Raw genomic sequence first — 15949 nt, 5'->3', positions numbered from 1 at the left:
CAATCGATATCTGGAACTCTTTTCATCTTGCAGAACTGAAACTCTGACCCATTAAACAACTCTCCATTCCCCCTCCTGCCGGCCTCTAGAAACCCCTGTTCTACTTTCTGTCTCTATGACTTTGACCATTCTAGATACCTCGTATCTAGAATAATATAATATTTATCCTGTGACTGGCTTATTTCACTCAGTGTAATGTCCTTGGTTTATCCATGTTGTAATGTGTTAGAATTCCCTTCCTTTTTGAGGCTGAATAATATCCCATATATATGGGACATACACACACATACATACATACACATACATATACATACCACATTTTGTTTATCCATTCATCAGTGGACATCTGTGTTGCTTTCATCTTTGGGCTACTGTGAATAATGCTGCTGTAAACATGTGTATACAAGTATCTCTGAGACCCTGCTTTCAATTTCTTTGGATATGTACTCAGAAGTGGAATCCAGCAGGATCATATAGTAGTTCTATTTAAAAATTTTTGAGGAATCTCCATACTGTTTTCCATAGCAGCTATACTGTTTTACAATCCACCAACAATGTACAAGAGTTCTGGTTTCCCTATGTTCTTACCAACGCTTATTTATTTTTTTTGAGACTGAGTCTTTCTCTGTCGCCCAGGCTAGAGTGCAGTGGCGTGATCTTGGCTCACTGCAATCTCCGCCTCCCGGAGACCAGCCAGGCTGGTCTCGAACTCCTGACCTCAGGTGATCCACTTGCCTTGGCCTCCTGAAGTGCTGGGATTACAGGTGTGAGCCGCTGCACCTGGCCTATTTTCTGTTTTTGTTATTTTTTTTAATAGTAGCCATCCTGATGAGTGTGAGGTGCTACCTCACTGTGGCTTTGATTAGCATTTCACTAGTGATTATGATGTTGAGCATCTTTTCATGTCCTTGTTGACTGTTTATCTTCTTTATTTTTATTTTTTTGAGATGGAGTCTCGCTCTGTCGCCAGGCTGGAGTGCAGTGGCGTGATCTCGGCTCACTGCAACCTCCACCTCCCTGGATCAAGCAATTCTCCTGCCTCAGCCTCCTAAGTAGTTGGGACTACAGGAGCACACCACTATGCCCAGCTAATTTTATTGTATTTTCAGTACAGACAGGGTTTCACCGTGTTGGCCAGGGTGGTCTCGATCTCTTGACCTTGTGATCTGCCCGCCTCAGGCTCCCAAAGTGCTGGGATTACAGGCGTGAGCCACTGCGCCCAGCTGACTGTTTATCTTCTTTGGAGATACGTTTAAGTCCTTTGCTCATTTTTAAATTTGGTTGTGTATTCTTTTCCATAAGCCTTTATAAAAGAGCTGTGTTTGGTTTTCTTGTTATCTCACCCCGCTTTGTGGAGGGAGGCATCACTCTTCCCCTGGCTGCAACTCCCTCCTTTCTCTGATCTGTGGACCTGTCCTTCATTCTGAGCCTTTGGTGGCATTAGTGCCACCCTAGTCATCCAGACTAGAAACTTCAGGCTTCTCTCGAACTCCCTGTATTTTATTTCTCATGGGCAGCCAGTTGCCAAATCTGTCAGTTCTGTCTCCACCAGGTTGGTTTACTCCATCCTCTCCCTTCTGGTGTTAGAGCCACAACCCCAGTTCCAGGATGCCCAGTGCAATCTCATGCTAATATGTAGTTTGGAGATGATTCATCTCTGGTGTCTAATGAAATCTCAGGGTGGAGTAGCATTGGCAAAGGGTGGCATAAAGTTTGGGAGAACATATAATAATATAGTTTGTATTTGGAAGACGAAAACCTGTTTTATAACACATGGAATAAAGCTTGAGGAGCTGTGCAAGGGATAGATTATCTTTTGTGAACAGCAAATTACAATATTGATACTGATATGAGCTAACAAATGTTTATTGAGCACTTACTATATGCCAGGCACAAGTGTGTCACAGGTGTGCAATGACTCTCTGGAACCAGTGTTGCAGGGGTAAGAAGAATTTACCAAGACAATTATAGGTAAAGAAAAACAGATTTATTAGAAAAAGTAGGAAAATACATTGCAAGAGTGCAACAGGCAGATCAGCAAGAAGGGAGCTGACTGCCCGGAAACAAAGGCTTGCTGGGGATTTCATAGAATGGTGCTCGTGCTGTGTACTGAAGAGGGCTTCGTGCAGTGCTGATAACTCCAAGGTCACAGTGAGCAAACTTGCATTTTTCTATTAACTGAGGGTCTGGTGATAGCTGGGTGCAGGAAGATGGTGTTATTAATATTTGTGCAGGAAGGCTATGTGTCCTGGACCATGAAGAAAAGCAGAAGTATAGCTTAATCTGCCTTCTCTTTTTGCTTTCCCTTGGTCCTGTCAGCCCAACTCCCCCTTCCTAATTAGGACGCTGTAAAGCACTTAACACATATTAGCCTGTCTGGCCTCATGACAGCCTAGTGAGGCGGAGGATATTATTAGCCAGACAGAGAAGCTGAGGCCAGGTCCCAGGCCACACACCTGGTAAGTGGCAGGTGGGGTGTGCAAGCTAAGCTCTGGAAGTTTGGTTCTAGAGCTGTCTACTGCAGCTGGAGGAAGTGTGGGGCTTTTTCTGTTCTCCAAGAGTGGGCATGAGTTAACTGGGCCTCAGGAAACCAGGACTTTGGGACGAGCCTCAGGTTCCTCATCCCCTGCCACCCTCTGCCAATCTTGCGAGCTGCAGTTCCCTCTCCGTGCCGCTGTGGGCCCTGTGGCCTGTGCACAATTCCTGCGGTGGGTCCTGGTGTCTTCTCTCCTCTGTCCCTTGCGTGTACTGCCACTCTGGAGTGCCTTGCAAGTGGTCAAACATCTCACATCTGTCATCTTTAAAGAGCCGCCTCAGTGCTGTTTCCTCCATGAGGCCCGATCTTCCCAGGTTGGCCGCCCCCTCCATCCTCCTCAGCGTGCTTATCACGGGGGCTGCAGGGGAAGCGACAACACTTACAATATCTTGCCTCAGTGTCTAGGCATGTTCCTGTTTCTTCCCAACTAGACTGTAGGTTACGGGAGACAAGATTTGTCTGTTGAGACCCAAGCACTTTTGTATTCCTCAGTGCCAAGCAGAATGTGTTGTGAAACTGAGAAGCCAAATATTTCCCAGACCGAGGCTCAGGCAGTCCTAAAACCCACAGCCGTGGTTTAGACCCTGATTTTTCTGGGTCAGTCAGAGTTCCCATCTCCAGAACACACCTGGGAATCTTTAAACCTGGGAATCTTTCCTCTGTAAACAGTCCTGATTCAGAGACCCTGGCTGCCCTCCTCTCCACGTGTCCTGGTGAGGTTCTCTTTCCAGGGCTTTCCATTTTCTCCTCACAGCAGAAGTTTCGTTAAGCAAACAGGAAGTTGCTCATAGGCACCCTCACCCCAATGCAAGTGTGAGCAGTGGCCAGGAGACGGGTAAGGGAACTGGCCTGTGCCTGTGGGGAGGTGAGGCCAGCCAGAGACGCTGGCTCGCTGGGCATCTTTCCATTGAGGCTGATTCCTGGAGTGACTCTGGAGAGGCAAGACTGGGATACTCTGGTTTTTATTTCAGTTTTTCCTGAGGTAACCAATAGTAATGGGTGGTCTTGGGAGGAGGCAAAAGAGACTTAAATCATGGCATCAGAAGAAAAAGTCAGTCTCTGACCTGGTATGGTGGCTCACACCTGTAATTCCAGTGCTTTGGGGGACCGAGGTGGGAGGATCACTGGAGGCCAGGAGTTCAAGACCAGCCTGGACAACATAGCGCCACCACATCCTACTTATTGTAGAGATGGGGGTCTTACTATGTTGCCCAGGCTGGTCTCAAATTCCTGACCTCCAGTGATCTTCTGCCTTGGCCTCCCAAAGTGCTGGGAGGCATGAACCACTGCACTCAGCCCAGTATTTTTTTTTCCCTCTTCCAGAAGCTTATGTGCTTTGAAGAAGGCCTCTTTCACCATCTTAACAGAAAAATTCCTTGCTTTTAAATTTCCAGAGTGTCTAGTTATCTCTGTCTCCAGCTCATCCTGGTTTCACCCATGTCTAGTTCCTGTGTCAGGCACATTCAAATTCACTTGCCTTGGCTGTGTCTCTTCCCTGACTCCTGTGTTCTACAACCATCTCCACGTGGTCTGTGGAGAAGATGGCTGAGTACCCTGAAGGTGTCCAGCTCCCTCAGGCCTGTCTTTCTCATTGGCATCATTCTGGGTCAGCTCCTTGTCCACGAGGCTTGGGTATAAACCTCCCCGATTGGTGGAAGTGGACTCCCAGTGGTGAGCCATGGCTTGGAGACAGTTTGGTTCATGGGCCCCAGCACACCAAACATAAAAGGCCTCACTTATGGTTGGGATACATTTGGCAGGTCGGGGGTTTGACCTGGCTTTGGGCATGTCGGCTCCCTGGCCACCATCAGGGCTCAGTGAAGTGCTTGAGTTAGGAGAGAGAAGCCAGCTTTGGGAAGCGCGGCAGCCACAAAGCCCAAACTCCAGCTGCACAGGATGGTGAAATTCACCAAAGCAAAGTGAAAGTTGTGAAACTTCAAGTGACATAGTTCCCTTTTGAGAAAGTCTTCTAAACCTCTTTAAGGAAAACTTGAGATAGCCTGCTGTATATTTCTTCTTTGAATTTCAAATTTTTTTGACATGCATAAGTAACTTTCCTCCTGTTTTCTCAGACTTCTCTAACTCTCCATTTAAAAGTATCTGCTATTGGGAAAAGCATAAACAAGCCTCCAGTTTATTTATAATGTGGGGTTCAGAGGAGGCAGCTGGCCAGTAGTTGTCTTATTGCAATTCTCTGATTAATGAGGAAAGGCATCATCAAATGTCACAGCAATGGAATAGTTCATGTGATCTGGGAGAACCTACCTCTTTTCTAGTTCCAATATGGGACACAGGAGAATAGCAGGGCAATAAAAATGCTGTATATTTGCAAAGTCTGCACACACTTTCCAGTGTGGATGAGTAAATCCTAAAAGGAACCAAAGACATATGAGTCTGAATTGCAATGTTTCTTCTTCCTGTGTGTAAATGGGGGTGTTTCCCCCACGAGTCTCTGTTGTGTTTGGATGGGTTTGAAGATCTGGGTTAGGAGAGCCCCTTTTCAGAGCTCCTCCTTAGACCTGAAAACCCAAGGTTTTGCTTTCAAATAAATGCCTCCAGAGGAGGGAGCGTGTTGATAGCATTTTAATGTAGGGCTTTGGCCTTTGACAAATGTGTGCTCAGAGGAGCTCAAGGCAAGAGATGCCAGTTTTGTGTGCAGGGCACCCACGTGTGCCTCCCTTTTCCAGGTACCGGCGGACGTCGAGAAATGTCAGGATCGGATGGAGTGTTTCAATGCTGACCTGAAAGCTGACATGGAGAGGTGGCAGAACAACAAGAGGCAGGACTTCCGGCAGCTACTCATGGGGATGGCTGACAAGAACATCCAGTATTATGAAAAGGTAATGAGCGTGCCCAACAAGACTGGTTTCTAATGGCCAGAGCCTTTCACATGGGCCTACCAGAAATCCAGAAGCTGGGAATCCTGCTAGTCTCATCTCCTTCCCTTATTTTAGCTGCTTAGTCTTGGCTCCCGCTTCATGCCCTTGCCCAGCCATGTGGCTGCAGTGCTGGGTTTGGCAGCAGAGGGGGTGCTCACAGGGGTTTGCCTTGCACATGCTGCTGGGGAAGCAGCCCGTTGGTCTTCCATGCTCTCTGGGCCTGGCACTGGTTGCTTCCCAGAGCCAGTCAGACCTTCAGCACAGTGATGCTGCCACCGAATGGAGGCTTTGGGGTTACTTTACTCTGTGTTGGGGTTCTGTACACAGGGTCCCTTCAGTTTGGTTGTGCAGTGAACCCCTTTGGTCATCTGGTGAAGCCTATGGACCCCTCACCAAAATACTGTGCATTTGTTTTTTAAATAGACTTCAAAATATTGATTTTAAATACGTAAAATAAAGGGATGTAGGATTACAAAGGAAAGCAATTCTATTAAAAAGTTTTACTCATGGATCCCCTTGACCAGGTTAAGCAGCACACGCACGTGCGCACACACACACACACACACACCCCACTACCACCACCACACCCCACACACACACTACACACACACCACACCCCCCCACAGTACACACACACCACACACCCCCCATACTACATGCACACCACACACCCCCTACACATACACCCCACATACACACCCCACACACAACCCCCCCACACACGACACCCACACACCATACACACACACCTCACACAACCCTCACACACAACCCCCACACACACCATACACACACCACACACACATAGAGATGACTCTTATCAGGCTACAGCCCAGTCCCCTCAATCAAGGTTTGCTTGATTCGTATGTCCAGCAAACCAGTGCGAGGCCAGGTGCAGTGGCTCACGCCCGTAATCCCAGCACTTGAAGAGTCCGAGGTGGGAGGATCACTTGAGCCCAGTTCAAGACCAGCCTAGGCAATGTAGTGGGACTGTCGTTACAAAAGATACAAAATGAGCCAGGTGTGGTGGCGTGTGCCTATAGTTCCAGCTACTCGGGAGGCTGTGGCAGGAGGATGGCTTGAGCCAGGAGTTCAAGGCTACAGTGAGTCATGATTGTGCACTACTGCACTCCAACCTGGGTAACAGAGTTTTTTGACCCTGTCACGCCATATATATATATATATATGTATGCACACACACACACGTATACACACATATATATACACACATACATACATACACACATGAATGAGTGTGTGCGTGTGTATGTATGTATGTGTATATATATATATATATATTGCGATAGGGTCAAAAACTCTGTTACCCAGGTTGGAGTGCAGTAGTGCAGTCTGTTACCCAGAGTTCCTTTCTTCTGTAACTCCCACACCTTCCCTCTGCTGTTCAGCGGCCTTCCTACTACTACAAAACCAACTATGTCAAATGTCTCTGTCGCTCCCTTTGGTAATTAATCCCAGCGTTCCTAAAGTCCTGGTCCCAGGAGGACCCAACCCTGGTCTTAAGTACGTGTTTATCTGTCTTCCCACTATATCACAGGCAGGGCCACTGTCTTGGGGCCTGGTATTGCTTCTGTACATATTTAACAAATGCTTTTTGTGCACTTGCTGTGTGCAAGGGGCAGTGTGTACCAAATTGATAAACAGCAGGATTCCTGCCCTGTGGAGGGTATGTGTTCATCAAAGGAGCCCACAGCTTCAGAGTGAGATAAGGAAAAGAACGGGAAACTGGGGGAGAAAATACCAGGGAGCATAATGCAGACTAAGGGTGGGAGGGGCAAGTGGAGTGGTCAGGAAAGACCAGTCTGAGGAAATGACATTTCATCCGAGTCTCAGAGACAGAGGCTTGGAAAACATATATTCCAGGTATAGGAGACAACATACGCAAAGTCCCTGGGGCAGGAAAGAGTTTGGTACATTTGAGGACCAAATAGAAAACTGGTGTGGCCTTGGTTTATCATGGCTGACATACAAAGTCCATTGCAGATCTGAAGTGATGTCCTAGGGAGAGAGCAGGACCTGGAATGCCACAGACCCCAGATCATCTTCTGTATATAAGGTGGGCTTCAGAGTTTAGCTTCCTCTCTAACCTCAGAGTCACCAAGGAGGAATCAGGAAGCAATTTCACCACTCTTCTTTCTGGCTTGACCTAGGATGCCTCTCTCCTCCTCCCTCCTCAGAACTTCTCCCACCTCCTGGGAATTCCTCCCACCTCCTCAGAACTCCTCCCACCTCCTCAGAACTCCTCCTACCTCCTCAGAACTCCTCCTCCTTCCTCAGAATTCCTTCTCCCTCCTCAGAACTCCTCCCCCCTCCTCAGAATTCCATCTCCCTCCTCAGAACTCCTCCCCCCTCCTCAGAACTCCTCCCCCCTCCTCAGAATTCCTTCTCCTTCCTCAGAACTCCTCCCACCTCCTCAGAACTCCTCCCCCCTCCTCAGAATTCCTCCCACCTCCTCAGAATTCTTCCTCCCTCCTCAGAACTATTCCCACCTCCTCAGAATTCCTTCTCCCTCCTCAGAACTCCTCCCACCTCCTCAGAACTCCCCCTCCTCGGAACTCCTCCTACCTCAGGATTCCTTCTCAGGATTCCTCCTCCCTCCTCACAACTCCTGCCTCCTCAGGATTCCTCCTCCCTCCTCAGAACTCCTGCCTCCTCAGGATTTTTCCTCCCTCCCCAGAACTCCTGCCTCCTCAGGATTTCTCCTCCCTCCTCAGAACTCCTGCCTCCTCAGGATTCCTCCTCCCTCCTCAGAACTCCTCCCACCTCCTCAGGATTCCTCCTCCCTCCTCAGAAATCCTCCCACCTCCTCAGGATTCCTCCCACCTCCTCAGAATTCCTCCTCCCTCCTCAGAACTCTTCCCACCTCCTCAGAATTCCTCCTCCCTCCTCAGAACTCTTCCCACCTCCTCAGAATTCCTCCTCCCTCCTCAGAACTCCTCCTCCTTCCTCAGAACTCCTCCTCCTTCCTCAGAACTCCTCCTCCATCCTCAGAACTCCTCCCACCTCAGTATTCCTCCTCCCTCCTCAGAACTCCTCCTCCTTCCTCAGAACTCCTCCCGCCTCCTCAGAATTCCTCCTTCCTCCTCAGAACTCCTTTCACTTCCTCAGAATTCCTCCTGGCTCCTCAGGATTCCTCTTCAGAGCTCCTCCCACCTCCTCAGAACTCCTCCTGCCTCGTCAGAACTCCTTTCACCTTCTCACAATTTCTCCCACCTCTTCAGAACTCCCGCTCCTCACACCTCTCCCACCCCCTCAGAACTCCTCCCAACCTCTTCAGAACCTCTCCCCACCTCCCCCAAACCCCTCCTGCCTTCTCAGAACCCCTCTCCACTTCCCCAAAACTCCTCCCACCTCCTCAGAACTCCTCCCTAAATGACTCAGTACAAAGTCCTCCTCCACCCCTGGGCTGCTACTGAGAAGCCTTTTGTGATTAACTTGCCCTCTTTATGCAAGAGACTTTCCAAAGGGCGAATCATTTCTGCTCTCAGAGGACAATGCCAGAGTGTTCTGAGTTCTTGGCCTTTCACAAGGATCTGGGATGAAAAGAGGTTGGTGTAGTGGAGAGGACATCAGCGTGGGAACCATGAGCTCTACCATGGACAAGCTGTGTGTCTGGGCCAGTTATTTAACCTGAGTCTTGTCTTCCCCATCCATGAAATCAGTGTGTATGTGTCGAGTAATAATTCTCCTTCATAGAGGAGCTGTGAGGACTGGTGATAACTAATGTAAAGTATGTCACCATGTTTGGACATAATAAAACTCAATAAACACTGGCTTCCCTCTTCCATATTCCCTTTTGAGAGATTCAGGTGTGGCCCAAACAAGCAAACTTGAGGTTGGTGAGGAAGAGTGAGCTTTCCACCTGCTCCGAGTCAGGTGCCTGGCCTGCTCCAACTATGATTTCCATCCTGCATAAGCACCACCCACACCTGGAGCAGTGTCTCCATCCCTGCCGAGATTCTAGGGCCTCTTCAGGGGTTTCCTGCTTGGGCTTTTTTCTGCTCTTTTGAAAGGAAAAGAACTTCCTCCAGTGAATCCATTTCCATTCACTGGATCCGAGCTTTACAGACTAACATGAATGCATTTAAGCCTTGCAGAGGTATTGCTATCTTTCATAAAGATGGGGTGAGGCATTCAAAACAAACACCTGTTACCGCCCCGTTTGTAATAGTTATGGATGACACATGCAGGCATCATTAGACAAAGGTAACCCAGCGGGATCGACAACGAAAGGGTAGATCAGAGCAGAATTGAAGCTGACCCGAAATCGGAAACTCAAAGCTGATACTGTGTGTGTATGTTGTCGTTCCAGTGCCTCATGGCGTGGGAGTCGATTATTCCACTTCTGCAGGAGAAACAAGAGGCCAAGTAAAGTTCTTTCTTGGGACGGAGACTCTTCTACCTACACAGGGCCTGGCACCCTATACCGGAATGTCCCTGCAGTGCCAGAGACGCAGTGCTGGGAAAACAACCACAGAAACATCTCTCCTTTGTGTATTTTTCCCTCCCCCACCTTTCACCCCACAGTGGTTTTCAATTAGTATTTATTCCATGGTGGAGTCTGTGAGGCTAGAATATCTCTCAGCAAGAGCAGCATACCTCCATGTTATGAAGGCATCTGTTCAGTGAAGCACTACGGAAATTTGAAACCAAGGGACAAGACAACCTGCAGCTGACGCTCTGACATTTCATGACAGTTTCCTCTTTAGGGACAGCTGAGTTGCCAGTTGTGGGAGAGAACCCGGGGCCTGCTTTTCAAGGATGAGGAGGAGGCAGGAACAGAAGGCAGCTGCTGCTTTCTGTGGAAACCTGGCCCCTCTGGAATTGGCCTCTGTGGGCATTGACTCGTCTTGGCCTAGGAGGCATTGGTGCCTCCCTGGCAAGTCCTTAACGTACAGTACCTGTAGCTGTGAGTGTGGCCTGCTGCCTGCTTGTGATGAGTGATACCGTCTTACTGTTTCTGTTTCACATAGGGACATTTAAATCAATGTCAACATGCGTCCATGCTTGAGTGAGCAAGCCAGCGTCCTTGTCCTCCTGCAATGCCTTTGGGAAGCTCAGGGGAATGCTCCCCAAGCTTGTTTCTGACACTAGAATGCAACAGATTGGAAACTTTTTGTGTAAAATGAAAAAAACAAAGTGCTGTTTTTTTTTTTTTTTCTGTGAAGGTCTTCAGTGTTTTGCTTGTTCACTGTCATCAGAGCAGGGATTAGACCTGTTAGGGAATATCTATTGTCTTGAAGTCAGAGTAGCTCCCCATTGTTGAGATCAGTGGGCATATACCAAGCTCCACCCCCAGTGTCAGCTTTGTGCAATTTGCCTTTACCTCACCAAAAATACCTACTTTAATATTTCCTCCTGTGTCCTCTGAATGTCTGGGCAAGCTTTTGGTGAGAGGGCTGGTATGTCATGTTGTTATGATACAGTCGAAATTTGTCAATGCAGTGTGAATGTTCTACATAAAGTGCTTTAACCCTTAACATTTCCTGGTCAGGAAGGAAAATCAGTACCTGGACGGGCCTCGAAAATGACAAATGCAACAGCGAGCCCTTTGTGTCCAGCTAAGCTAAAGTCTCCTCAGTGTGCAGCCAGATTCCTGGGGACTGCTGAGTGTGGTTACAGGCTGCATTTCAGACAATGACCAGGTTTACTTTTCAGATCACAAAGCAAACAGTCACCAAGGATCTGTCTTCCAACTCTTTTTTTTTTCTGCTGAAATGAAGCTACATGTCATGTTTGTGTTCTTTCATCTGTGGCTCATCCCTGTAAAACTACGAATCTGAGCCTCAAATAAGCAGTAGTTTTTTTGTTGTTTATTTTTGATGAAACAGCTGTGTTAAGGCGCTGCTTCAGATGCAAGTTCACCTGGAAATACTGGTCAGCGGGCAGCACGTCAAGGTCACTTAAGCCCACTTTTAACTGCAGGTCATCCTCGCATCGGCCAAGGCTGTGGTGCTGTTGATGCCGCAGTTGGACAGCATAGGATGGCTTGGTTCTGTTTCATTGTGTTTGACAATGTTGCAGTTTAAATGATAATGTTTAAATCAATTGGTACTTGCCTGTAGTGTTAAACCCTATTTGTGCCATTCTCAAGTCCTTTGATGTGAATTTTCAGTTTGGTACAGTTAGAAATGACTCATTGATGCGGACAGGTAAGAACAACCCATGTACCCCCGAGTGATTGCGTGCTTTATTCTACCTCTAAGCCATCGTGTTGGCGTGGGTATGGACGCCTGGGTCTGACCTGACACTGTGCTGGGAGAATCAGGATGTGTGTCTAATGGCGACCTGACAGCCCTCTGTTGATATTTGGCAGAAGACACCAGACCAGCCCAGCAGCAAATGCTCATCTTTGGGAACATAGGAAGCTTTACCTTCGGGAAGGTATGCTTTACAAATGTCCAGTGTAATGAATGTTTGGAAAAAACTGGAGTTACAGGAAAATGAAATCTGACTATCTGCTAGTTGCCAAAACCCAGAAACATTCCTGTGTAATGGTTAGTTGGGAAAGAAGGCAGCACTTGAAAAAATTTACCAGGTTCCTCACTGGGAGATGTGGGAAGGGGCGTGGGACGCACGCGGTCACTCCCTCTCCTAGTGAGAGGCAGATGGCTGGCTCTGAAGGGAGGCAGGCACCGTGGGATTTGGGCTTGCTCTGCTTGGTCCCCATGTGATGCCCTGTGCTGTAAGATATCAGAAAGACCTGGAACAAGGCAAACTTTATTTCCTCCTGGCATGTTATTGATAACAGAGCCAGGAAGTCCAGTGTACATTACAGATTTTCTGGGAGAAATAGTCCTTCCAGAGAAAGGATTCCTTCCCAGCCTCCAGGCTGGTGTCTCATGAGGTGAGGAGGCTGGCCCAGAAGGAAGGGGACGTTAGGTGGTGAAGCAGGCTCCCCTGGGCCTCTGAGGGCCAGCAGTCCCAACCATTTGCCTCTTCGTTTTGACCAAGCACAAAAGAGATATTCCCTAGAAGTGTCACACAGAGGCTTCTGTGCCAAAGACTGCCTTGTAGAGGTCTCATCACCTCACACTTCTTGACTTCACAAAATTGTGGCCCTGAGATCAGTACTCCTCTCTTAAGTATTTATTATTATTATTATTTACTTTACCTCAAGCAGACAGACATAGGTTTTGAGGCTTGAATACATGGCAGTGGAATACAAGGCCCTCCCTAGCAGCCGCCCCAGGCCTGGAAAGTGGGAGATTTCATTTGCCCAGGTTAAAAATCCAGAGGAAGACAGAAGAGAGGAGTCCTAGGAACTGAGCAGATTTTAGAGACGCAGATGATGTTTAAGAGAGCCTTGTGATTTGTAGCAAGCATGGGCACTGCTTTTTCTTACTAATGTGGTAGATCTACACGAACATTCTAGGCTGTTCTGCTCAGAGCGAGGAACCACTGCTCCTCGATGGGGAGGGAACATACCACCCAGCCAGGCTTAGCGTTGGGTTTTATCCTTTAATAAAAGTTTTATAATGATTCCTGTTCACCTTAAAGTGTGATTATGGAGATGATTGGCTCCATATTTCACCACGTCATTCCTTCAACTCACCAGACACCTTTCTTTAGTTGAAATAAACCGGCATGACCTGGAGATCATGGTGACTGTAAGCTAAGTCTGTTTTCATGCCAGATTTCAGCCCCACCCAGAGTGTGTTCTAGATGTTGTTGATTTGAATGGTTTTCCCAGTTCCCACTCCACATGGGGAAGTTGAATGAATGCACACCTGCTGCTCACTTCGTGTGAGGCTGCCTTTTGTGATCAAATAACAGGAAGTTCTGCTTTAGAGGAGGGCATGATGACCATGTGGCAGTCTGCAAGTGGAATTTTGGGATGGCAGCCCGAGGAACATCCAGAGTTACTGTGTGACTTGGTCCTGCCATTGTTAGCTTTGAAATCACAGGCATTGGGCTCTGTTTTGACACCATTCATTGGACTGCGGGACAGTCATTCTTTACGTTCTCTCTTGAGCTGGTGAGAGAGGAGGAAGAGGGAAGTCAAGAGCAACCTCCAAGGCCTGTGTCAGCCTCTTCTCCTTGGGTCTTGGGGTGGGTTAGAACTGGGTTCCAGTCTGGCCAGATGGGTTGCTGGCTGCACTGAGGGTGATTCTTCTCAGAAGATGCGCTGCCTGTGGTCAGGACAGGGCACACCAGTCTGGACTCCACCTTCCCAGACACCTACTTTAAGGACCTGTGGAAACTGGGTGATCCAATTATAGGGCTGGGGCAACCCTGCTTTGGCCACCCTCATTTACAAACTTAGGTTGGGAGTTTGGGTTTCCTGTCTCACTTCCAAAAGCCTTCAAGATGGCAGCAGATGGACACACCCTCTCATTTCTTGTGTCTTGTCTGTCAGATGGCAGGAGGCCTGTATCAGTAAATTTGAGGAAAATGTTCTCTCCTGGGCCAGCCTCACAGCTTGCGTTGGGTGTGTTGGAATTGTTCTCTTCGGCCTTGTTCTGCCTTGTGATCTTTTCAATTCAGTGAATAAACCAGGAATCCATTTTTTTCACCAACCCACCCTGTAGATTGTCAGCTTTTTGTTTGAGAGATGCCTGGTCTCACAGTTACATGTATCAGAGTGTGTGTAAGTTGTCTGTGTTAGAAAGGTTGGGGTGGGGGCTTTGTTGCAGGGGATTAGACTGTTCTTTCTTCATCATAATTTGAGATACATCCTGAGTATGACTGTCTAACCCTTTCTGTGTGGCAGAAAAATATGTTTTCCAGGTAGTTTTTACTACTACAGAGAGTCTGTAAATAAGTGCTTTAAAAAAATAACAAACCAATAAGATATTTGTCTCCTATGTAAACATTCTGTGTATTTAGCACTTGAAAATCAACAAATCCAGAATTTTAAAAAATGCCACAGACTTTTCAAAGCCCAACTCTACTTTTTTGAGAATTTGTCCGTACTTACTAATATGCCTTATTCTTCTTCACCTAGTGTTTTAAAAGTCCTGGGTAGAAAGAGTTTTAGAAATGTAATCAGTTGTTCAGCTTCAATAATATAGAGATCTAACATAGTCAGTCCTCAGGCCCCCTAAAGAAACAAGCAAGAAAGTGAGGGCCATCACTAGGGTTGGCTTTGGGGAGGGGAAAACTAAGGACTGCTTTTGCCAAATAATATTTTTGATAATGTAAGGAAACACAGGGACCACAAAACCTTTTTTTTTTTAAGTGTGAAAGATTAGTGCCTTTTGGCATACTTTTGATTTTAGAGGATATAGTATCGGCATTGACAAATCACGTAGAAACAAAGAATGCTATAGATGACAACAGTATTAAATGTTACTCCTGATTCTGCAGAACAGCTTTTGAAGATACTGGGGGGTATCTTCAAGCCTCAGAGCAGCTTGTTTCAGATAGAAATTCTCTATGGGTTGAAATGCCAAAAACAGAAAACATGATGTTGACTCATGTAATTTAGTCCATTTTAGCAGAGCCTTTAGTGTTAACACCAGTGGCGAGGAGCATTGCATATTCTCTGTCAGCAGCAGCACTCCCACACCAGGTGGTTCTGGGCTCTCTGTAGGCTGGTCCTAGTAGGTGACACCCAGCAACACCCCTGTTGGACAGGATTGATTGTTCACAGTCTTAGACCAACGCTTCAGTCAGAAATGTTACTGGGAGGAGGAAAGGAAAATCACTTTTTTTCCTCCACGTGGAAGTGAGGAGAGAGGAAAGTGGATTGCAAACCAAAATGTGAGTCAGTGTGATGAAGCAGTGGCTCTGTCATCTCGGCCTTTATCCAATAACAAACCAGCATCTCTTAAAGGCGCTTTTGGCCTAGACACCCCTGAGGTTTGGGTCCTGTCTGGTGGATTCCCTGTCCGTTGTATTTCTGTGTGCCTGTTCCCTTCATTGCTGTGAGTTGGGAGTGCATTGAGAGATGATGTCCATCTGATATATTCCTGTGAAATAAACTGCCAGCAAACTTTCTAACTTGTATTTTAACTGTTAAAGAAGAGATTAAAAACTTCGGCTTTGGACATGTCCACATTATGGACTGTCATTTCTTATTTTTAAAAGTCATTCTTTACGTTTAAAATTTTAAAATAAAAACCTTCTGAGGTATTGATGTAGTCCACCGTGTAAATGTTACCTTCTCTCCATGCTGCCATTATGCCAAAACAAAAGCTGTGAAAAAAAAAGTGCTTGAGAGAGTGTGTTGATAAGAAAGTGATTTATTTACAGATGGAAGTCTTTGTTTCATGAAGCTACCAAACTTTAAAAAGAATGTCACCCTTTTTTTTGTTTGTTATGGAAACCAGAGATTGTAAAATGGAAAAAGAATCGTTTTTTTGTTGACGTTTTGATGCTGGCACGAGGTTTTTGTCCACTTTTTTCATATATCTGTGTATAAAAAAATTGTTGTTTACTATGGAATTAGTATTACATTTTGAGGTAAACAAAAGAATTTGTATTGCTTGATAAATATTAGCTTGTAAATTTAAAGTTTCTTTACTTCAATTAACTTAAAGGACCAATAAACCCATAAAAGATGCTTTCTTTA

The 15949-nt window shown here is 46.7% G+C and overlaps 1 protein-coding gene across 1 annotated transcript in view; it reads left to right on the top strand.

Moving 5' to 3' along the window:
• The window catches only part of SNX30 (sorting nexin family member 30), a 119125-nt gene extending 103176 nt beyond the window's left edge, over nt 1-15949 (top strand). The window contains exons 8-9 of the mRNA XM_034928863.3: nt 5224-5376; nt 9746-15949. Of these exons, the coding sequence (XP_034784754.1) occupies nt 5224-5376; nt 9746-9805 (213 nt within the window). The 3' untranslated portion in view covers nt 9806-15949. The remainder of the gene's footprint in view (nt 1-5223; nt 5377-9745) is intronic.

This window comes from Pan paniscus, chromosome 11, assembly GCF_029289425.2.
Source record: "Pan paniscus chromosome 11, NHGRI_mPanPan1-v2.0_pri, whole genome shotgun sequence".
Classification (NCBI taxonomy): Eukaryota; Metazoa; Chordata; class Mammalia; order Primates; family Hominidae; genus Pan; species Pan paniscus.
The sequence above is the reverse complement of the archived record's forward strand: the minus strand, read 5'-3'. Positions and strand labels throughout refer to the sequence as shown.